The sequence below is a fragment of the Spea bombifrons genome, chromosome 3 (genome assembly GCF_027358695.1).
Source record: "Spea bombifrons isolate aSpeBom1 chromosome 3, aSpeBom1.2.pri, whole genome shotgun sequence".
NCBI lineage: Eukaryota > Metazoa > Chordata > Amphibia > Anura > Pelobatidae > Spea > Spea bombifrons.
In genome coordinates, this window is record NC_071089.1 from 30891156 (window position 1) to 30916727 (window position 25572).

Here is a 25572-nt window from a genome sequence, read left to right on the forward strand (position 1 = left end):
AGATGCTCACTAAAGACTACTTTGCACAATCCATATAACTTTAAAAGACAACAGTCAAGGCAAACGCAGGATATGAGACGGTATTATGGGTGGAGATCCTCTTTTAATCACATAGCACACAAAACTTGTTAATCCTACCTTTAAAACTATCATAGAATGTATGTAATGGTTCATAGTGAATTTTGTTAAATATAAGGAATTATTTTCTTTTGGATTTTAAGCTCAAGAGTGGAGCCCTCATAAGCCAACCATTCTTGCAGATGGCAAGTTCCTCTTCTTGCGTCTGTATGTGTAAATGTGTATTTGTTATGGTTGTGCTAACAACCTCATTGAAATTGTACAGAACTGCATGTTTAAATCAATAAAGGACAATACTATTAATAATAGAAAAGCTCAGTTTTGTGTCCCTCATACCAAAAGGGAGTGTCAGCCCCATGGCAGGAGATTATGGCAAATAATTATTGTCACTGGCACATAACAAGGCCCTTTTCTAATTTGGTTACATAAATGTAAAGTGTTCATATTCAGAGCTGAATAACAGATTTTTGTTTTATTAAGGAGGACAATCCTCTTTAAGGTGATACATAAACATGTAATCACTAACATAGGAGCTGGGCCTTCGTAGTTCAGTAGGCATGTTGCAAATTCTGCTTTCGAGGAATAGCAGGTCTTAAAGAAATAAAACCTATGTCTTATGGGCACCAAATTCAGTTAAAAATACCCCAAATATGCGGGATTGCTAGCAATTTTCCTGCCTTCCTATTACTTCTTGCTACAGAATTATTCATATTGGTCAATAATTTATATACGTAGTCTGCTTCAGTTTTCAACCGTCCATGACAACTAGCTTGCCTTGCTAGACAGGAAGTGAAGCAGGATCAGCCCGAACTGTTTCTCCAGTACACTGTGGCAGCTGCCCATCATGCTGGTTTGTGAACTTGAAATATTACAGTCATAGTCGGGTTAATTTTGAGCATAATTTTTTTTTTACGTTGATAATTAAGGTATACACCAGGTTTGGCTTCCGGATATGGGAGTTTAGCTTTCCACCTCAGAACAATGCAAAAAGGAAATGGAAACAGCAGAATGCATGCTGCCATTTGGGCCCTTGATGTAAACAGAACATTCCCATGGCAGCTGTACATATGCAAACACAGGAAAGAGCTCTCATGCTCGTAGAAGATGGTGAACTCTGAACCATGGAGAAGATCACAGGAAGGTTATGGTTCGCTGTCAGTGCTAACTCACGTTACTAAATGATGGCACAGTGTGAAGAGGTCTAGGGTTGCTGACTACTGCTTATTGGTCTAGGTAGCTTTTGCTCATCGTGCAGGGCTATGTAACATGATGGTGCTATATAAAACAAAATAATTAATAAGGAACAAGTGATGAGAAAGGCCCGCCACAGATTTAAGCATCTAGGAGGTCAACGTTTAAAGATATTCCCAAAACAATTAAATTGTGACCAACAAATTGTGAGTCCACACTCAGCAGTTTACCAATTAAGGTAAATAAACTGCTCCAATACTAGAAACTAAAAATTCTTAGCACTAAAAGAGATCCTTGGTTGAGACCACAGTGCTTAAGCAGGGATTCTGACATGCTAGTAAGATAAGTCTCTATTGGAGCGTCATCACATCAGAGTGTGACCGTTAACCCGCAGACTCAAGTAAAACTGAGTTTCAATGTGAAACCCTTAGGATTCCAATTGTAATCAATTCGCATTGGGTAAACATTTTCATCTGTATTTGTATGCAATTTGTACATGATAAAACACTGACCGTAGGAAAGGTGTCAATATTTTACACAAACTCCTAGCCTGACACTCTTGATAAAAAACAACAATTTGTACATGCGGACAAGAGTTTACAAAGGTAAAGAATATTGTCCCATCCAACCCTGCCAAATAAGAATTAGTACTTTGTAAGTACCTTAATATGCAATTCTACCAGTAAGCATCCCCATGATGAAAAAACATATACTGTATGTTGGTTTAATTTGGATTTTAGTTACCTCTTGCATTCTGCCTATAAACCGCATGCGTGTCGGCATGCATGGAATTTCAAATGTAAAGTCAATACCAAGACTTTCTTTACATTGGGTGCTTGCCCATCTTTACCATGTGCTGATCATGACAAACACCAGATGACATGCCATATAATTTTCTAACAAACAAAAACCTGGATTTGACATCAGCCTTTGTGGTAAGGTTTCTGGTTCGTATCATATGGAATCACATGTCGTTTACCCAAAACATCACTTTAGGCGCTGGCTGTTTCTTAGAACAGTTTTATGCCCCCCACAACCTGCCTATACGCCATCGTCACTCCTGTTTAGACAGTTTGCAGAAGAGCTGTTAAACTCACTGACCACACTATACGTTTTGACCTGTAAGAAGGACTGGAACTATGACTCTCTAAATCTCTACGAACGAAAAAAAAATAAAAATAACTAATAAGGATACAGTTTAGCCATAATTAATAAAGCAACAACGAATCGATAATTGATAATGAAAATCGGTGCCAATGAATTTCATTATCGATTAGTTGAATCGATTTTTATCGATTATAAAATGATAAAAATGATTGGCCCCGCCCTTCTTTCTCCCAGTCCCTCCCTGCAGTCACACTGAAGATTAGCCCCACCCCTTTTCCTATAGTGTCCACATGGCTGTGACACTCATCTAATTGTGAGTATAAAATTAATATTTGGGTAACAACATTTTAATAAGTTTTTTTTTTTAAATCACTGATGACATCATACAACCTTTTCCTGCTTATTTTAGACTCATTGTGCCATTTTCTTTCACTTAAGAACTTATGTTACTAAATTAAAAGGATATTTAGTTAGAGAGGTTAACATAGCAAAGGGTTTCTAAAGTCTATTAATCATTAGCAGGCATGCCTTAAAATGAAGAGGAAATATTAAATCAAAATTCTTGGCAAGAAACACGAAAATGTGAAGTCCTAATGTAATTGACATGCCATGCTTCAGGGGGCAAAAAAAAATAAAAAAAAAATGTACAGTTCTGGAAAAATTACCCACTGCATTTGCTTTTTTCTTAATACATGATAATATCTCCCTATATACACATCCTTAATATGCTCCAGTTCACATTCACATATGGAGTTTGTTGGCTATATAGATAAAGGCAAAACAATGCATCAACATTAAAAGGTCACCCAAAATATCTAAAATAATAAACACATGAACCTGATTATGTAAAATAAGTCAAAATGTGTTTCTATATTAATGAAAAAGTCATATCTTCGGAGCTCCACTGAATATTCTTCTAGGAGAAACCTAGCAAGTTTTCAGTTGTCTTGTTGGTCAAAGTGTTTTAAGAATCTACAAGTCTAATCACATAGATATCAACGTAAGAAAGAAAACAGAGTCTGCTAAAGGCTAGTTACAGCAAGTCCATTACAAAACATAATATACTTACCAGGTTAATCTGAACCATCAATTTCTGGTAGACCTCACATTTCAAGCTGAGGGTGTGAGAGGCCAAAAGTATCTGCCTATGACCCTTGACAGGTATAAGACACTCTAGTGAACAACAAATCTGATACCAGATCTACTTCTTGATAGTCCCACATTCCTAATTGTAATGAGTGAGATTAGTGAGCAGTAGGGATGGACAGCCTCCTGGGTCTCTTCTCCTGTCCTTAGTCCTTTTGGCAGCAGTGACACCTGACACAAGGGGATGTCCGATTGTATGACCAGGCATTCCAGCAGGAAAGGTGTACAAAGCACTGTCTGACTAGAGTTGTCGGCATGGAACCAGTGATGCTGACATGGGAAAGTGTAGCCTGTCTTTGGACAGCTTGTGTGCCATGGAGAATTCCACACTGGTGCAGTAAACAGTGGATGTACTATTAACCCGAAGCAATTAATCTTGTTTTTTTTTTTGTTTTTTTTTTTTTTTAAATAGTTTGACAGGTGAGCAATATTTCAGACATCATGTATATGCAATGGCTTCCACTATTCTCAGTTTTCCACTGAAAGGTGAACTTTAAGTGACCCTTTTATTATGTGTAATGCTATCCACGCAGGATCTTGTTTGGTCAAGATAAAAATCACATTTATGCCCTGCAAATAAATTCCACATGTTCCCTACAATAGCCTTTATTAGAGACCGGTTTAAATAACAATGCTAATAAAGACATTCTACTAAAGTCAAACAAGACCCATTACCATTAAGTGCTCATTTTCATAACATTTCTGAAAGTAAAGTACATAAACCTTAAAAGAAACTTCCCAATGCAGGCTGAAATGTCAGCTGTGTGGTTCAAATGTATAAACTTGCTGTGCATTATGTAAAAAAATGGAGATGAACAGTGATGGGTCATGTTGACCCAAATGACCTACAAGGCCCCATTTAGCATGTAATAGAATAGTTAAACGTGTTAAGGCTGAAGACATTACATATTCACCAACACCAATGTATGAAATGACAACTGCACAAAAACAAAGCAGAAAAAAATAGAATTTAACTTTATTTACCCATTATTCCTGCAGCTGGCAAAGCTTTAAATTAATTACGGTGTTATTCTCCACTCAATTGTCCTGATGCCAAGTCAAAACACTGATCAGCCAATAACATTATGACCACCTGCCTAATATCGTGTAGGTCCCCTTTTTGCTGCCAGAACAGCCCTGGCCCATCGAGACACAGACTTCTACTAGTCCTTTGAAAGTGCGCTGTGGTATCTGGCACTGAGACGTTAGCAGCAGACCCTTTAAGTCCTGTATGTTGCAAGGTAGGGCCTCCATGGGTGCATCCTGGTGCCATGTGTTCCACAGCACACGCACCCAGGGAAAAGAACATTCAAAAGACCTGCGTAACAAGGTAATGGAACTTTATAAAGATGAAAAAAAGTTATAAAAAGATAAGCAAAGCCTTGAAAATGTCAGTACTGTTCAATCACTTAAGAAGTGGAACATTTGGGGTCTCTTAATACCAAGCCAAGGTCATGTAGACCAAGAAAGATTTTAGCCACAACTGCCAGAAGAATTGTTCGGGATACAAAGAAAAACCCACAGGTAACCTCAGGAGAAATACAGGCTGCTCTGGAAAAAGACTGTGTGGTTGTTTCAAGGAGCATGATACAACAATACTTGAACAAAAATGAGCTGCATGGTTGAGTTGCCAGAAGGAAGTCTTTACTGCACCTATGCCACAAAAAAACCCAGTTACAATATACCCGACAGCACCTTGACACGCCTCACAGCTTCTGGCAGACTGTAATTTGGAGTGACAAGACTAAAATGGAGCTTTATGGTCACAACGATAAGCGCTATGTTTGGAGAGGGGTCAACAAGGCCTATAGCAAAAATACCATCTCCACTGTGAAGCATGGTAGTGTCTCACTGATGTTTGGGGGGTGGGGTTCACAGGGAATCTTGTGAATACTGATGGCAAGATATTGGCAGGCAACTTGCATTATTCCGAACAAAAGCTGCACTTGGGACGCTCTTGGACTTTCTAGCACGACAATGACCCTAAGCCCAGTTGACCCTCCAGTGGTTACAGCAGAAAAAGTTGAAGGGTCTGGAGTGGCCATCACAGTCTCCTCACCTTAATAGCCATACTGGGGAGATCTTAAACGTGCGGTTCATGCAAGATGACCAAACACTTTGCATGACCTGGAAGCATTTTGCCATGACGAATGGGCAGCTTTACCACCTGCAAGAATTTAGGGCCTCAGACAACTATAAAAAGCTACAAAAAGACTGCACGTTGTCATTGAGGCAAAACACAGTATTAAGAACTAAGGATATGCAGACTTTTGAAAAGGGGTCATTTTATTTTATTTGCTGCCATGTTTCGCTTTATGATTCTGTTAAAACCTACAGTTGAATATGAATTCCATAAGAAATGTGTTTTTCCTTAAAAATTAGGCATGCACCGATACATCGGTGACCAAAAAAAAAAAAAAAAAAAAAAATCGTCCGCAGGGGCCAGGCTGCTTACCTGTGCGTTGCTCTGTGCGAGTAGCGTCTCTCTTATACTATCCAGGAGAAGCAGGAACCCAGCAGAGTCACGTGAATGCAAGTCACATGACTCTGCTCCATTCCTTCTCCCCCCTGGGGGCTGCAAATGAGTGCTCTGCACAGTTCAGGTAAGGGGGTGGGGGAGGTTGTATGAGCAAGTATGCCTGATTAAGGGAATTAATAAGTATCTGAATGCATGAGTATATGAATGAATGGGTGTGTGATAGCATAGATGTGTAAGTGGGGGGTAGCATGGCATAGGGAGCCTGTAATCACACTCCTATCATGCCAAGATTCCAGCATGTACTGACTGTCTGGGCATGATAGGAGTGTGATTACTATTAGCAATTATATATATATATATAAAATATTGTTTATAGATTTTTTGGTCCAATTTTGGTGTGTTAACCACACTTTTATTAAAAGTAACACACAACAAAATTGGACCGAAAAATTTAATAATATTAATCTATATAATTAACAGCAATCACAATCCTATCATGCCAAGTCAGCCAGTACATGCTGGAATCTGGGTATGATAGGAGTGTGATTGCTGTTAGTCATATATATATATATAAATAAAGTTATTGATTTATTTATTTTTTATATAAAAGGTGGGGTCATTTTTGGTTTTGAATCCTGAATTTCCAGTCCACATTTTCATTTCGGTGCATCCCTATTAAAAATGGTACACATATCACCAATTCTCCAAGGGTATGCAAACTTTTGATCACAATTGTATATCCCACTTACTGACAGGTGCCATGACAACAAGATTATCAGCATCATTCACTTCACCTGTCAGTGATCATGATATTATGGCTCATCGGTGTATATAAAATGCTAAATTGAATGGTTTATTTAAGCTTTATACGCAAAAAATAAACTAGCTGTTACAAACCATTTAATAACGTGATCATTACTTATGCTCCTGAGAAAGGCAGTTAGAAGAAGAAATCATTTACCTAATTTCATTTATAAACACTATTTATTCTGTTATATATATATATATATATATATATATATATATATATATATATATATATACAGTACTGTGCAAAAGTTGTATGCAGGTGTGAAAAAACAAAAGTAAAAATGCTTTAAAAAATACACGTTAATCGTTTATTTCATCATTTAACAAAACACAACAATGTTTGATGTGACCACTCTAACTTCAAAACAGCATCAATTCTTCTAGGTACACTTTCACAAAAAGTCAGGGATTTGGTAGGCATATAGTTAGGTCTATGATTAAACTATTATACCAAACAGCCAAACTCACTAACACAGTGGGTTTGCTGAAGACAGTTTAATGCTAAAAGTCATACACCATGGCAAGACTAAAAACTCAATGACAAAACACAAGGTACTGCAAAACACTGTATCAGCAAGGTCTTTCCCAGGCAGAAATTGTAAAGCAGACAGAGGTTTCCAGATGTTCTGTCCAAGCTCTTTTGAAGAAGGACAAAGAAACTGGTAAGGCTGAGAACTGTAAGCGCAGTCAGTGATCAGCCAAGGAAACTTAGTGCTGCAGATTAATGACAGATCAAGCTTACTTCACAATGAGAAGATGTACAGTAGTGGCATTAGTTCTGCGTTGGCAGGAAAGAGTGGGAGGCGTCTGGTCAGAGGTGGTCTTCAAGGAAGACGCCATACCTCGGATGTGGAAACAAGGCCAAGCGGGTCAACTATTTACGAAAACACAGGAACAGGGTGCAGACAAAAGGGCAACAGGTGCTCTGGACTGATGAGCGAAAATGTAAAATATTTGGCTGTAGCAGAAAGCTGCCACTGAGGTCTCCTAAATCAACAGAATGACTGTGGTTTGTTCCTGCCAAGTTCCTTAAGAAACTGTGTGCAAGTGTACCTGATTTGATTTAAATATTTCATCTGTTCGCTTATTTTTATAATTTTAACAAAATGCAAAGTATCTTTTATAGTATAACTATTAACATTATTGTTGGAGGCACTCTTACTTTACAGCATTTCACACAGTACTGTGTTTTGGGACTTGTAATTTTTATTTTTACTCACTGTCAAACCCTTCTCATGGCACATAATTAGCAGAGGACGACTGTTATATCCTTCTCTGATGTTTTGCATGTTCCTTCAAGGTGAATATAAACCCTACCTGCCTGCATGAAACTTAGCAAAGCTAAGGTCTGTTAGAGCTACCACTACATGAAGTCGGAGGAGGCGTAGATGTAACCCTTATGGAGCGCAAAGCCAGAATTTTCAGCCATGAACATGGTGTGACCAGATAGTTTAGCAGGGTCATTGCATTGTTGTGTATTTCAAATACTGGTATTTTAAATGTTTCTACGCACAAATTTTACCACCAGCCTTTATCAAAGTTTGCTGTGGTATTGTTTTGTGTGTTTGTCTCCCACACACATACTACATTAGGTATGAGTGTACAGCTCCTGGTATATGCAACAGCCAAACACCACAATATCTGTTCAGCAACATCTCACAGTGATAACCCCCATGGATGGGTTTGTCAAGCTATTTGGGATGTAAGAGGCCACCTTTGCAAAGTGTTCATCTTTTTGGAATTTTGACATCTGGTCAGTCTGCCTCATGTCCTATTTTTGGCACATCATTGAAAGCAGTCAATTCAATTTACCCATCAAATCATATATTTCTTAAAACTAGACACCCAACGGGCATTCAGAATGCAAGAATTTTTGTGAATATATAGCGCTAATTTTAGGACTTCCTCAAAAATAAACACACACATATATACATATATATATATTACATTTTGTAGGAACTGGATGGTTCCCCCAATGGTGATCACTAATCACTAACCAGAGTTAAGCCAATACAATACAGCAGAAAATCCAACCTCCCTCCAGGCAGGACACAAATAAGATGCCTGTGAGGAGACAAACTTTTAAATTCCTAGAAAAGAAGGAAAGGGAATACAGAGATTTTGGTCCCAAACTACAACTGAGGTATGGTATTTTGTAATATTCAAAATCTTTTCTAGACAAGAACCTATACATAATTTGTTTATTATTTGTGAATATGGATGGCCAATTATTAATAATTTGCTCATATGTATTCATCAGTCATTAAATTCTGCAGAATATTGCAAAAGTAACATAACGTGAAATATAATATTGAACTACCTTTACACGTTTAGTATATTTTTGCAAAAGACATCAATGTTTAAGGTAGAGACATCACTGCTGTCTTTAGCCTTACTCTGGTGGGTATAACTTCCTTTAAAGGATGCAAAGAGCTGAAAGTTAAAAACAAAGGAATTATATAGTAGTATACAAGCCTCGGAGAGTCCATGAAGCTTTCTTTCAACACCAAAATGTTGTCACACGCAGTCAGCAATTTACATTCATAGGTAGTGGAAAAATATTAACAAGGGGCCTACAGTTCAAAGTGAGAAGAAAAACAGAAATGTATGGTATGATTGGAATGTTTTTTTCATTACCCCTGCACTGTATCTTTAATATGAAGTATGTCTGAATTCCTTCTTATACAGCTCACATAAATAATGGTAACTAAAGGCTTGTATATAAAAAAACATACTATCATTTAAGATAACAAAACTTAAGTTTTCATAAGAAATGCTAAGAAATGTAAAAAAACGTATTTATGTTTTAAGGACGTCACGGGAAGAACTTTGCTGCATATATCCTCGTGAATATAACATTTACTCTTTGACTGTTAACATAACTTTAGTAAGACAAGCCAAGAATGGGAGCACACCCAAAAAGTCAGGTGACTAAAAGCAAAAAAAATAAAATAAAATGAAAGATAATAGAAACAATACATCAATATTTGTAATTTTCAATGCTTCTGATCATATCACCTGCCACGAAGAAGCACCAACAGTCCAGTGAAAGACAAATCCTCTATTTAGGAATAGGGGCAAAGGTCACCTTTATATTTATTGAAATGATAAAGGGAATCTGATACCAAGCATGGGACCGCACAGAAGACAGGATGTTTATATTGAACAACATAGCAGGAGGACTGACAGAATGAAGGACAGTGACTTGATGAAAGTCTAGACCCCCAAGCATGATGGAGGGAGGAGATGAGCTACAGTTAAAACATGTGTTGCCTTGTATCTGGATTTTGCTTTACCTCTGAACTTCACCTTTTTAAAGAAAATACTCTATCATTCCAACAATATCAAGATCTATAGCCCACCCTGGTTTTATTTTCATCTTTCCCTTTACATTGCAGTTGAATCCCTTTAATGTCGTGCCAGTCCAAAGCAAAGCCTCCAAGTCCACTGTGTACTACAGGTGGTCACATAAGCCACCGTAAAGAAAAGGTGACTCCTCAGCACAAAATTATTAAAATAAACTATCTGGAGTTGGGGCTGGGTTGGAGAATACCACAACTCTACTTCCCACCAACACAAGCTCGCCTCAAAGTTAAAATTTAGGTAACTTCTAAAGACCAAAGAAATAATCACCTAGGAGCCAGCAGTCAGGGTCTTGTGAAGAATTGTCACAGGTTAGGTCATTATGACTTTAAATGTACATTTTATCAAACATGACTTACATATTCAAATGAGCGAGTGAGCATTCAGTTTTATTCAAATGCCTGATTGAAGTAAAACTTATTAAAGAACATATGACACAATATACAAGAGTCTGTAATGAGCATGCATGATCATGTATGTTTGCAGATAGCTAACCTCTCTCCCCAGATCATGAATCTAACCTGGGTTATATTCACGTTAACCCACTTTTGACAAATATATAAGAACATCATATACTATGCCAGTAGTAAACTCCACATTAACTATTTCCCAGCTATATGTATTACAGGCTACACTTAAGCAGCTCATGAATCAACTTACCAACATAGCCATTCTCCCCAACCAGCTTCAGGGCAAGCTTGTCAGCCAACACAGAAGAACTACCATGTGCGATGTTGGCAAATGGTCCGGCATGAACAAACACTGGTGTACCCTGTGAAGAAGAGCCACAAAACATGTAGGGCAGGCTTTTACATGAGAGATCTATGTAAACTGAACAAAAAACTTTAATGCCGACATCTGTCAAATCCAGCTGTTCTTAAATGGTATCATACATTTTTTCTAAAAAGTTGTCCTAATTTAGTTCAGTTCACCTCAATACCACTGATGACCTAAATAAGTGAATTGGTAAAGACATGTTACAATGATTACGGTATGTAAGACCACTTGAATTTAAGTAATAAAGCATGTATCATAAGAAGTAGACATCTGGCCTGAGCAGAAATGGCTTTTTATGCTTCAACATTGGCTTACCACTTGAGTTGGGCTAGAACAGTGAGGAGAACATTGGCCTAACAAAGTCTGTAGCTTTTGAAACAAAAAGAAAAAACATGCAACTGCCTATAACGGGGAAACAAGAAAGGAATAAAGGGATTAATAAAAATAGGTAAAGATTGTGATGTGAAGGAGGAGTTCACGGATAGGATTTTTAGACAAGGAAAGCTTCCTCATACTGTTGTAGGTTTTATTATATTAACAATATATTAACCACCACATTGTGATGTATGTTGGTGTTTTGCATCGAAAGGACAAAGCTTTGCTCCTCTAAGTACCATATATTGGCTCATCAAGCAGAAAGCACCGAAGAGAATGATAGATATAAATGACATAGAAGGAAACAAAAAGAAAAACAGAAGTAAACAAGAAAGGACGTGAATAGGCTCTAAGATGCTGCATTTTAATGGAATCTCTGTAAGCAGAAACCTTGTAAATGTGACTTAAAGATGAAAGGAAAATTAGCATGAAATTAATGGAACCGATCAACACTTTCATTCAACAGGCTCAATACTTTGGGGACGTAATACCTAAATCTGTTGCTCTTAACATCTAAAGTATTTCCGGCTCTTTTTCCTCTTTACTGTCAAGCCATGTCAAGCTCACGGCAGTGACCTCTTAGTGATCTATTATGTTATCTTTAGAAATGTTCCCCAAAACGCAGAAGTGTCACATTTAAGCTCTGCCGACTGAATGGCAATCTTTGGTGGCTGATAACCGAACACAAACACACACTTTCACCATAAGACAGTAAGGCTGGAGGCATCAAACTAGAAAAATTCACATAGTGCTATCCCCAATCCAAAAACAAAAGCAGGAAGGAAATGTACTGTGTATCAAATCCAATGCTGCAGAGAATCTGCCAAGTGACAGCTGCCATCAATGTGTCAGCAAGTTCAAAGAAAAAAAACAAAACAAAACAAAAAAAAAAAAAAAGCTAAACATTCAGAAATCAAAGGTGCACAACTTACAGGGACATGCATATTCTATAACTAAAGAAAATTTACTACAAAGAATAACACGGGTGGGTTATTCACTAATATGGGGGTTTACACCTCACATATGCCCATTTGAAATATTTCAACTTACTGTTTTACTATGAAAATATTAAATATGTTATAGTAAAAAGATCATTTTCAAACGTTGCTGAAATATTGATTAAAAAGCTACACTCCTGTTCAAATAAAATGCACATTGAAGCTCATTTTGCATGGACGCCGATACATTTTACTGCATGCAAAAATCAGTGAATGCATCATTTTTCAATTGTAAGTAAGCTAGAAAGTGAGACTTCTGTCTCAGTTGACTTCTCCCCCAAAGGCCTCTCTTACGTACGCTTCCTCACATGCGCTGCAGTGCTTACTATGAAAAGAAGAGAGTTGCAGCAGCCAATCGCGGCATTTCGTTTCCATTCATGCAATTGACTTGTTTTTGCATGTTTTTACCGTTGTTTAAAAAAGGCGTGCAGGAAGCGCACTTAGGTGTGCAGGAAGCGCACTTAGGTGTGCTTTCAGGAGAGACAGCCACTGATGTACTCACATGTTTTTTTGTTAAAGAAACAAGAAAAACAGACTATTTTTCTCTTCCCATTTCTGCTTATGCTGCGTGCTCAGTGTTATGTTTAATTTTGGGCCAGTCATATGACAACACATTGCCTTTAATAAGCAACAGCAAAACATGCTCGAGACAGCAGATGCAAATCAACTGACCCATCCAATCTCCCCTCTTACCTAAAACATCATACTTGGTATTTTCAATTTATTTATTTATATTTTTAGTAGTCCTACCACAACTTACCCTTCATTTTATGCCTACAAAGCATCCTTATAATTGTAAGATATTTTGCTCTTAGATGACCATACCTAGCGGCACAGGACTTGAGGGCAGGCAAGAACCATTTTGCAATCTGCCCATTCTTTCCTATGGACACTTTAACGCTATCCCATCTTTTTTGAAAAATCAGTTTTTAGAAGAGGTGAGGTCATAGACAAGCAATTTACTTATTTCTTCAATAACTGAACTTACCTCCAATGTCTGCATCAGGGTTGGTTTGATTGCATCCTTCATGAGTACTGCCAAGGCACCGGTTATACCCTGTAAGTACAGCAAGGGATAGTGATAAATAAGACTATTTGCTGATTAGTAAGTCACATTTCTGGGAAAGCGTCATGAATGATAGCTCAAATAATATGGTGCAGACTATGAAATCACTTCGTTATTCATCACAACACTCATGTTTTATCACAAACTATAACAAATACGATTATGTTTCATCATTGTCACTAAAGAATTGACAACTCATTTAAAAAAAAAAAGTATATGATACCTTGACAAAAAAGCTTTTTACTGAGTTAATATTAAATAACTCAGGCTGTGATAGATTTATTGTCATATGTTCATAGCAAATATGCTTGCCAATTAACCCTATTCACCTTCTGAAAGATCACCTTCCTCCTGCTGCACTAGCCAAGAAATAGTTTTCAACATATCCGTGCCATTATGGCTACCATGAATATTCGTCATAACATTTTAGACTTGGTCCCGCAGCTTATAAAAACATATTTAGGGTTATTTTAAGTGAATTATTTGCATAACTAATACGATAGGTTTGTTATTTCTCAAAGATATTTCCCCAGTAAAGAATAAAAACCAATCACGGACATTTCCCACGCAAACAGATAGCAAAAAATGCAACGTTTTAGACCCACTGGTTCATTAATCAAGTAAGCCTGTATTTCCTACACATTTTCTCTGACCCGGCAAAGTCACCTAAAATCATGCAATGGCAATCTAAACAGATGTGCCACTGCCAACCACAAAAACTTTGTTATTGTTCCGCAAGAAACAAACCATACATGTGTGAAGTTTCAGGCTGCGTGTGGATTGAGCCGATTGCATGAGCTTGACATACATTTCCAATGAATAGCTGGCCACTGGATTACATTCCCCAATACATTTCTCAAACACTAGAGAGTTGCATTGTAAACAGATCACATACCACCTGGATAAAATATGGACGTGATTAAGGAGGGGTACGGGGAGTTGAAAGTATTTTTTTTCTTTTTCTTCTCTTTTTTTAACAATGCGTACATTTCACATTGCTTTACCTGTCAACAGTAGAAGAGTGGAAGATATGAATTGTAACCGATGGTGCTGGCATAAGATCCGAAGAACACGGGCCACTTTCAAAGGGAGTCGTATTCTTTGTGCAATCACTGAGCACTGCCATGTGTACCCTTCAACACGTTGACATAGGTGACACTGACGTATAAGCAGCGCAAACGCTTGCCTACGACCTCCTCTTTGATGTAAGGCTGGAAGAACGGTTCTTTTCTCAAGTGTTACACCCATACATGCAAACTGAGTTTCGCCCGGAGACCCCGGGCGAAACTGTGGTCACGGCCCACTACCCCGCCCACTTCCCCATTAAAGATTGCGTGTGTCCCCTGCTATTTTGGTGGGACCGCCCATCGATCTCGACAGGACCGCCCACATCAGTGGGACCTCCTACCCGCATCCCACAAAGGGGGAGTATGGTACGGTACATTTTATTGATTAAGATAAGCATTTTCATTGCTCAAGGTTAATTAAAAAAATACTTCTTAAATTAAAAGCCATTGTTTTATTAAACATACAGCTACAAATTCAAGCAATATATATATATATATATTAAAAAAAAACTCTTGGTTAACTTCTTTTAGCGTAAAATCAAATTAATCAGATTCAGCAAGGTGGCAGCTGCCAGTCAAGTTCATGTTATAGAAATGCAGCCTGCACAGAAACGTAATACTTAGTGTTTATTAGAGGAAAAGAATTAGATTTTTTTTTAAAATTAGTGTTGAAAAAGAGCAGAGCTTTTCTGTGGTGTATAATGGAGCCATATCCATTTCATCCCAAATGACATTTTCATTCCATTTATTATAAGCAAAAATATGAGAAATATTCTTAAATACAGATAAACTAACAATTATGTATTTGGCCTTTCCCAGAGCCAACGATTTATCTATGTTAAAGCCAAGAATTTATTTTTCCATAAAAGTACTTTTTTCCCCCCCAAAGTACTAAATGTTACTGCAGCAGAGGTATGCGTCAGATTGCTCCAACACTCCATTACTTAAACATATCAGGAAAAGCCAGATCACAGGCGCTTATAATATAAACGATAGAACAGGAAATGAAACTTACCAAATCTTCAGCCGTCACGGGCTGACCTTTTTTGTCGCAGGCCACCACCATTCGCCCCAGCCGCTCTTTCATGTCCTGCAGGCTGTCTGTTAACGCGAGGATGGCCATAATCTCACTGGCAACGGCAATGTCAAACTGGGCCTATGAGCGCGAGAGAAGAAAGCAGCCTTTATGTAGCTTTGTCCATCGCTTATACCGGGTAATGAAGAAAACCTGACTTCAAAAGCATTCATTTCATACTTTCAAGAGTTATTAATCAGAGCAGACGCATGTCTGGTCATCAAGTTCCTATGCATTGCATGCGTCCAGGACATGCTCAGATGAGCCCACTGGGTGGTTTTAATATAATCTACCTGTGCTAAAGGCAGTATAATGAACTTATGGTCAAATGAATATGTCCTAAATACAATATGACATACAATTTTAAGATACAGAAATAAAGAATTTGAAGGCAGAGAAGAACCATTGGACCCATGTAGTTTGGTCCAGATGTTTTTAATTACTTTCCCGATGTAAAGACAAACCTTAACCGACCCTTGGTCTCATCTTCGATTCAGCCATAAGCCTATCTCATACAATTTTAAAATGCCTCATTATAGCACATATTACCAAACTCCAAATGGTTTATAAAAATAAAAAAAGCCAACAACCTGTGTTGGGGTATAATTCTAGTCAGAATTCCAGGAAGCCTGGTGTGAGTAAATACCTATTTCTGGTTTACCGCATTACCTTGGCCCATCTCTTAACTCTCCTAGCTCTTTGCTTACCCTCTACCATAATCTGCACACATAAAGCTCTATTTTATCAAACATCTCATTAATTATAGAAAACGTTGAGGGTTTGTAGATCGAATCCAAGGAATGCAACCAAGGTCAAAAACTAGAAATGCGTGCTAAAAATTTAAAAAAAAACCAAACACTTCCCATAGGAGTTGCTTAGAACATTACTCGTTGTCAATGATAGTAGGTACCCCATCCACTCACATCAGTATGGAGAGGTTCCTGTCCATGATTCCCCTTCCCAAATCAGTGGTGAAGGTGCATGCGCTGTGAGAGGTTGTGACGTCAGCGTTATATATTTATATAATAAGTGAGCATTGTGGTTTTTTGATCATAGTACAAAAAAAAAAAAACTGTCATGGATGGCCATCTACTTGTAGAGGACTTAGATGTCATGTTTAAAAAGGGTCCCAATATTCCCTTTGTTATAATACAAAAAACACACGTCTGTACATTTATATGTAGTATATAATTTTGATAAATGTCCGTTGCATTTTTTTTGATCTATATCGTTTTATTATTCCACGTAAAAATGTATTGTGATGAGTAACAAATATTAATTAACAGCATAATGACAGGTGCAATCACAAAAAGGTCATTTTCTTTTGGTCACAGAGTCAATGAAAGGAAACCACAGCATTCACAAAATTCTTTTTTACCGGACAGACTAAAACAGACCTGATAAGAAAACTGGAAAACTCGCAGAAACTCAGGGAACCAAATTATATCTTTTGCAAACCAAGAACCCCACAGAGTAAAACCGTTCCATTTTCCCCCCAAGACTTAACCAGTTTGCTTAACAGATCCCGGTCCCTCCCAGCAAATGCACAGGCATTAGAGGCACACATTACCTTACTTATAAACTAAATATCCCCACCAAAAACACGACATTAACGTAAATCATACAGAAGATGCTATAGGCAGTTTTAACAGACAAATTTAGTTCCCCTCTAAAATTAAGGTTTCATCATAAAAAGATTTAAATATGAAATATTAACTGGATGTGAAATCAGTCCAAAGTATAAAAAGGAAAACAAAACACAGTCTGTTTCTGGTTACATTGTAAGGTTCTAAAAACCTTTCTAGGCCAGATTACATACCTGTCTAGCAAACCCCTTTTCAGTATTTGCTTGGCCAATCGTGATCTTTCGAAGAAACCGGTCATTTGTGTCCAACACTGTTAAAAAGAAAAATAAAGTAAAGTAGTCAACAAATGAATAGAAAAAAAATGACATACTTTGTAGCAACCTAAAAGGAGATTAAGGTCCAGGTAACTAGTTGCAAGACTAAAATGTTCTCCTATTCCTTTAAAAAAAAATAGGTGGTCTCCAAACTTGTCAGTCAGGCTCTGCAGTGTGCAAATCTTTGCGACTCCTGATCCCACCACAAGGCCACAACCAGTTACGGAAACCAATGTTCAAGAGCTACCAGTTGTGTAGGATACAGCATTCATTCCATTTTTTTTTTTAATATCTGTTACCTGGACCTTCAAAAGTTCATGGGGATCATCTTGAGAACCACTGGTGATAATTCTGAATTACTGCAACCCTTAGATTGCTGCCAGAAGGTTATTTTGTTCATGATATTACATGCATGAGTATTTTGTGGAGTTGTGTTGAGCTAGCCATGGCATGAGTCCAACCAGAGTTGAGCCATACCTACATTCTCCTCATGCAGAATTTATTTTATCTATATTTAAATAAAGATGTATTTTTTACTCTATCAGAACTACTGTAAGTCTATCCTGACGTACATACGAGAACAAGGTGCGCTGACACATCACTCCCCTTTTCCTTTGTATGTCTATAACTGCTTTGGTCTTATATTTGGGCAGAGCATTCCAGGCGACTGACCCACTCGAATCTATGCTAGTCATCCTAGAAAGCAGCAGGTCAATCCAAATATTTTGCCCGATATGAGAAGATGCTTGTATATATTCAGAATGAGGGAAGAGGCTTTTAAGCATCCTCCTTCCTGATGGCCCAGTCCAGGCCAGGCATTATCCTCAACACAAACCCAAGACAGAGCCCTCATCTCTCCATTTTAGCAAAATTTTGTAAGAAAGGATCACGTGCATTTAGTATTAATCTCCACGCCATACCTCTTTGCCAGGTTATGGTAGACGGATCGATATCAAGACGTACAAATGTACTAACTTCTTCCTCTGTCAGCGTTCGAGGATCAGTCTTATTTATACCCAACCTCTAAAGAGAACAATGGAGAGAAAAAGGCTAATTAAAATTAGTTACAAACCTCCTATAAAAGAAAAGCTCTTTAGGAGCTTTCGAGCACAGTAATTTTGTTATCTTTACGTTTATACAGTTTGTTTGTTTTCTGCAATATCACTTTAGGTCATTGGTTCTCAAAGTGTTTGTTTTGCAGCTGCTGATGCCACCATGTTCTAGTCGCTCCACAGCTCTGATGGCTGAACATAAATAGTTATATAATTTTGTTATTCTACCACTTCATTCTGTGACTCTACACAATCCCAATGGACGGTGCAGGCTGGGGGCCCCAGGTGGCAAACTTTGCTTTAGATTGCAATGGTTTTAAACGTGGAACTCGCTTAAGCCCCACGCTTTCCCAGCCCCAGCTTTATAACGACAGCGATGGGTAATACTGGAAAACATATAGGATATTGTTTGCACCTACATTTTCCCTAGACAAACAATATTTTAGAATACATTCGCCACACCAAGCATTACTACATAACATATTAATGTTCAATTATAAATGAACAACTTATGGACAGAACTACTGGAACTCTTGCAGGATGTCTACTATGGTTACAATTTAAAAGCCTATTTGTTAAAAATCCAAATTCATGAGGTCAGTTTTAAAGATAATTGAAAACACACTGCAAAAATATTTTTCTTTTCCTTGTTCCCAGGTATAAAGAAGAAGAATGGGCAGTCAGCACGTAACACACCCATGAAAGGATTCCTAATTGTCCAGCTAATGTATTGTCGTCAAAGGGAACCCAAGGGTTTAGGATGCACTGCCATCTAGTGGCTGATTAAGAACATCACTCAGTTCTATGCATGCAATGTCAACATGCAATTTTTATTGTTGGGACAGCAAAATACTTGAATTCTCAAGATCTCTAATGTTAGATCAATAAAATTGTCCACTTGACATCATTGTTGAAGGCTATACCTCCATGAAATTTGACCAGTCACATTACAAGCTCACTTTAACAGTATAAGCTATGCTGCTTTACAGACCTGTGCTTCTGTGATTTTACCGCTGGTTTACATTTAAGAATGTACTACAGAATTGTAACTGCATTATACGGTGTTTTGATGCTTTACCATGAACGCATCGCAGTCTGCTTTGGATCTTATGTTCTCGTATAGTCCAAATTCACACACCTAAGCACAACCTAGGTATATCAATGAATGTAGGAATAACAGAACCACTTGTTACCATCTCCTGTAAGCAGACACCTCATTTAACAGAGGTATTACTTGACTAGTTCTAGGGTCTTTGGGTCTAGGGTCATAGATCTGATCTATGAAACAAGTTCTCCAGAGCTCCCTAGTGTCCTCTTACGTGGATTTGGGGGAAATAAAAAAACAAAAACAAACAAAAAAAAAACATAGAATCTGACACTTACCTTTAAACGAGCAATCTGTATTGGGGAGAAGGCTCTAACTCCATTAATTGATGGAACAAGGCGATTATATAAAGCCTGAAAGATGTAAACAAAATACATATAAAAAGGTCTGATAGCTGACAAACCCGGAGTATGAGAAAAGGCCAACAATCTGCGAAGGAATTAGAGATGTGCGTAGGATGGCGATTTACAGGTCAAATGTTAAAATCTACAACCTCTAGCAGGTAAAACTCTGTTCTGTACCTCCTGGGTAGGAGCATAATCCCAGAGCTACAATCTAAACTTTTAATATACTTTTCATACTAGTTAGAAAAGTGTCAAATCAAATATTTACAGAGCTAACATCAGTTAAAGTATCCAGCTACATTTACGAAAGACACCCCATTTCTGCCGCAATATTCACCTTATCACTCTGAGTGTTTTCATGAAGAATTCGGGCATCAATAGCAGCTGCCAGCAAGTTATTGGCTGCAGTGATGGCGTGAATGTCCCCGGTCAAATGAAGGTTGAACTGCAAAATGAAAGAGAAATTGGAAATGTGTGGTAGATGAACGGAACACCCTCCTATCAGGGAAGGTAGAGGCTATTAGGTAGAGGTGAGGGTATTTAAAGATGCTATCTCGGGATCCAAGACAAGACCAAGGACTGATTAAGGTCTGAGCCTCTACATCAGGGACAATGGGAAGGCTAGATGGTGTGACTTGTTCTTTTCTGCCATTAAATTCTATGTTTTTGCACAGTTTGTTGATTCCTTTAAAGCGTCAATCCACATACTAACAAATGATATACTACACAGTTATGGAGTTAATTATAATTAGACAGCATGAGCTTTTCAGTGCCGGAAGCATTATCCCGGTGTCCTAACTTAGAAAAATTAGCTCAAGCAAATAGAGACAGCAGATGGGGATGTTCCCACGCTAACTGGAGGCAAATGGTCCTGTAACCCGCTTTAACCTCTCATCAAGTCTTAGAATATTAATTGCCACTAAATATGTGCTTCTTTCAGCACATTCATTTTTTCTGAACTCAGAAATGTAGCCACATGTCTACGGGTCGCTCTTTATTAGTTAGATAGATGTAAGCTGTAAAAATGTTATTTTGGAGAAGATATCCGCAACGTTCCTTCAAAACTCAGCAACTGCAAGCTAGCAGCTCTCTACAGATTTAGGTGGAGTTCACCATCGGGTGATAAGGAATAGGACTTCTACGGTTCGGCACAGTTGCACTCAGCCGAACAAATCACTTCAGTTTCTAGATTTTATCTAATAAGGATCAGCTTGGAAGTAAACGGATACTTTAGTTTATTGACTAAACCAGGTGCATCTGGAGACGCTTTTAGACGAACTGAAATACTACATCTTACCAACCGTCCTGTGCATTAAGGAGAGCTAACTCAACTGAGCTTTTTCTGCAAGAAGCCACAAGCATAATAGATACATTTATGGAAACTTAGCCAATTCAGTCCGTTTTACAGGAGAAATTACACACTACATAATTAATTGTGAATTTGTGAGTGCATTGCAACTCATACAGTTGAAGGTATGAGCCTTCAAGAGGGCCATTTAAATGAGAACTGGGGCCCAAAACAGTTTTTAACTGATTGGGTCATTTAATAAAAAGTACCCATAGCTTGTGTTTTTCTGTGCCAATTAGCACAATTGAATTGGAGATATTTAGCTGAAAAGATTTATCTCTGGGAAAGCAGAGAACAGAAGATGACTTGAATAGAATATCTAATCAAATTTCCTGTCCTGAAGTTGCCTCTTTTCTCATCATCCATCCTTACGGAAACAGAAAACATCTTTCTACATAATATATACACACACAAGATTATATCACACATACAATATATATGGGTGGGTGTGTGATATATGTCTTACCCACTCCATTTAAATTGTACAGAGCTGCTTAATTTGTTACGCATTATATAATATAGATCTGTCAACATCAGAGCAAATGAGTACAGAACTGTTTTCTGCAATTTATTGCTAACAAAATATCTAAGCTATTAAAATATTTTACTGTATAATATTGACATCAAAACACTCTATATGGATGTTAACATATGTTTGCTAAGGCATACATAACGTCAAATAAAAGAATTTAAATTATATTATATATTTTACTGTTGCAGTGCTTGCCAGAGTAACAAAAAAATGTACTGATTAATGTCCCTGTGTATAAAAAAAACCACACACTGCTGTATTTTGTCTGATAAATGGTGCATGACATTGTTTCCCATGTATGATAAACAAGTCCTAGAAAAACATCACTAAAGTTTATGTTGGCAGAGCACACAATATCTCAAAGTTTCACACAAGAAGAAAAATCTAACATTGCGGTTTGGTGACTTTCCACCTTAATTTTAAACTCGATTTAAAAAGACGATTAGGCATGGGCTATTTACCACCATGTACAGCACCTGTGGCTTTTACTACAGAGCCAGGTTACAGCTGTTAGATTTATTTTAGAATCTTGTGACAATAACTATGAACAAGTAATACTGGCAAAGCAGATTGGATGGACGGTTTGACAATAACGTAGAGGGTATGGGGGGTAGGGCAATTTTCAGGCTAAGATGGATGGATCTACCTAAACACAGAACACAATAAAAACAGACACAGACTATCAAGAGAAACATATATGCACTTGCCCTTACACACCCTTGCCCTCAAACACACACATTCACACTTGCACTCGCACACAAACATACACCTGCCCTAACAGACATATGCTTACTTGACCTAACATACAAACTGTCCTCCACAAAAACCACTTTCAAAATACACACTCTCCCGCTCTACATCTTCTCCTCCTCATTTTCTACCATTTGCTTTAATCTCTGGTGCTCTTGTGGCAGGAGCGCGAGGTCTGTCCCTACAGACTTCTGTTTCAGTGCTCCTTTGTGATGTGTGTATCTGCAATGCCGAGCGTCTGCGTATGAATCACATCCCGGCGCTCAGCATCAATAGCCAAAGCACAGCATGGGGGACCACTGAAACAGAAGTCTGTTGGAACACACTTATTTTGCAACGTTTTATGAGTTCAATATAAAACAGATACTTCTTACAACCACAGAACATAAACAGAAAGAACATAAAAGCATGGCGGGAGTTCCCCCTTTAAAATGCTTTATATAGATTTCCATTTCCTGACAGCACAACAGAACATGGTCTATTCACGGTCTCATTGGATACGCAATTCTTCCAAAATTAGATGTTTGGGTTTTTTGTTTTTTTATACCTCTTCCATTGGAATGACTTGAGCATATCCACCACCTGCTGCTCCACCTGCAAAGAAAAGTATTAAATATTAAAAAAGGAAAAAAAGGAAAGATCACATAAGTATGTTAAGCCACGATCTGTAAAACAGTTCCTACATAACCTGAAAGAGTACATTTTCAATATTTTGCTCATTCATATAGTTACATTACAGGGGTTAAGGAGAATGATAAGAGACCGATAAGTAATAGCCCTCAGCAATAGTTTTGGAATGTTAGTCCAATAAAAGAGGTATTATTTTAAATGGTTGTACTTATTTTTTCTTCAATTTACACTACTGGACTAAACCGCTACAAATTAAAATTATTCACTAACTATATATAGTGTATATAGTTTCACATATGTTATTCATTGGAGAAAGACAAAGCACTAAGAACAGCAGTATTCCAATAAGATATTTTAGAAAAGAAATGCAGCGCACTGACAGTGCTGACCTGTGACTCACAAAGATGAGTGTTCCTCCTGACATACGTGCTTAGGGGGCTCTCAATCATCTTCTCCAAGGAAGACAATAATTCACACAATATGTGTAAACAATGTGTGATCATGGGCTCTTAAATTGTGGCTCAACATCAAACTCTGAGATCATGCAGTTTTTGCTTTAGACTTGAAGAGCCTTCATAATATCCCAGGTTTCTGTAGAACCATCAGTTATTACGGAACAGGAAATACACTGTAGGGGACAATAATCCTGAATGGGGGGGGGTAGTTTTCAAATATACAATTTACCTACAAGGCTTATAAATGGCTCCTCATGGCAGCTCAAAGGGCAAAATATTTAGATCTTGTGGTTATATCCCCAAACAGCTTTTTTCTTTAAAATAAATCAAATTTCCCTAAATATTGTATGCATCTACACTAAAATACCTGGTGATTTAATACTTTATTTTGTAAGCATTTGGTGCTGCCTAGAAGCACGATAATTTAAAAACAATTAACAGCAAGAGTATTCATATCCAGTGACGCTTGAAAAATAAATAAATAAAAAATATTGATTAGTAAAAAAAATGCCCACATTAAACAAACAGTTCCATTCTTGGTAAACAGGCAGAATTACCTTTGACACCAAACGTGGGTCCTTGTGAAGGTTGTCTAAGGCACGCAAAAGAATTTACATTTGTATGAGCCGTTAAAGCTTGTACCAGGCCAATGGTTACCGTGCTTTTTCCTTCTCCAAGAGGTGTAGGAGTGATTCTATGCAAAAGAAACATAGCACATACTTTTAGTTTCTCAATTGTCTATTGGAAAAACATGAGAAAAACAAACCTCCGCCTACTCTGCAGAAACAATTGTTGTCTAGTATAATAAGAGATACAAGAACATGCCTGCTAATACGGACTATGTATTTGCCTCCTACCAGTGATGTATTTACCCTGGGTGCCGCTGTAGGCCTGACTCACGCCAACAGCCCCAGCCTCCATCCACCCTACTGAGGTAGGATCTCATGTGTCTTTACTGGATGCTATGGAGGCTGGGCCTTCTTCCGCAGGGTCTTCCATAGTGTAAATAGTCTGGTTGGGTTGGAATAGAGATATTCCTTGTAACCGGCCCATCCAACAGCAGCACAAAAAACATGGCCTAATCAACCAAGAGGACATTCTGTCTCATTGTTTCACAACAGAGGTTCTGCCACCGCCCGGGCATTCTTAGTCCCACGCTCTTCAGAAATTGGTTTACTTTCTTATGTGCTGCCCGTGACAGTGGTCACATTTAGTACAAGTTGTTTTTTGATGCTTTTATTCTGTATATTCTATCCCATTTTGTGTTCCTTCCCATCACATGGGTATTCTTGTCCCCCGTGCAACCCTCTACTCTACCTCTTTATCTAGAGTCCAGAAGGAGCTGGGATGTCCTACTATCTCATGATAAACTACACAATATGATTTGGTCCCATTGTTTTCCTGTTACAGCCTTACATTACAAGTTAATATAGCCTGATATACGCAAATGCTACAGGCCTAAACATGCTTTCACCTGAAGACACTACACGTATTTATTTAAATAACCTCTGTGTCACACGAGAAAAAAAAAAAGTATTCTTTAGTTTGGCAAGAGATTCAACCAAGAAAACAAACAAACAAGATACCGATCTGGATTTTCAGGCAGCCACAGAGACTATACCGATCAAGAATAAACTACCCATCAAAAAGTCTATAACAGTAACGTTTCTTTATCCAATATAGATACCATGGAAATATTAATATCCTTATATATCAAAAATAAAATACTGTTCCTGCATGTATACCACTATATAAATGCAGTTAAAAAAAAATAAAAAAGAACTGATCTTAAAAAAAAAAACTACAGAATGCCTTAAAAAAACAGGTTAACAATTATATGCTGTTAAGTCTATGTCAAAAATTGGGTCTATTCAATTCAAAGACGACTTGTGGTCAGTCGAGTCCGGGGTTGACTTGTTTGATC

General features: G+C 37.8%; 1 protein-coding gene across 1 annotated transcript in view; it reads right to left on the bottom strand.

The window, feature by feature from the left end:
• The window catches only part of MTHFD1L (methylenetetrahydrofolate dehydrogenase (NADP+ dependent) 1 like), an 85698-nt gene that overhangs the window by 39344 nt on the left and 20782 nt on the right, over positions 1 to 25572 (bottom strand). Inside the window, exons 12-20 of the mRNA XM_053459624.1 lie at positions 24206 to 24342; positions 23111 to 23157; positions 20271 to 20378; positions 19868 to 19942; positions 18353 to 18455; positions 17352 to 17428; positions 15473 to 15613; positions 13313 to 13381; positions 10835 to 10946 (exon numbers count right to left, since the gene is read on the bottom strand). Coding sequence (XP_053315599.1) covers positions 10835 to 10946; positions 13313 to 13381; positions 15473 to 15613; positions 17352 to 17428; positions 18353 to 18455; positions 19868 to 19942; positions 20271 to 20378; positions 23111 to 23157; positions 24206 to 24342 — 869 coding nt within the window. The remainder of the gene's footprint in view (positions 1 to 10834; positions 10947 to 13312; positions 13382 to 15472; positions 15614 to 17351; positions 17429 to 18352; positions 18456 to 19867; positions 19943 to 20270; positions 20379 to 23110; positions 23158 to 24205; positions 24343 to 25572) is intronic.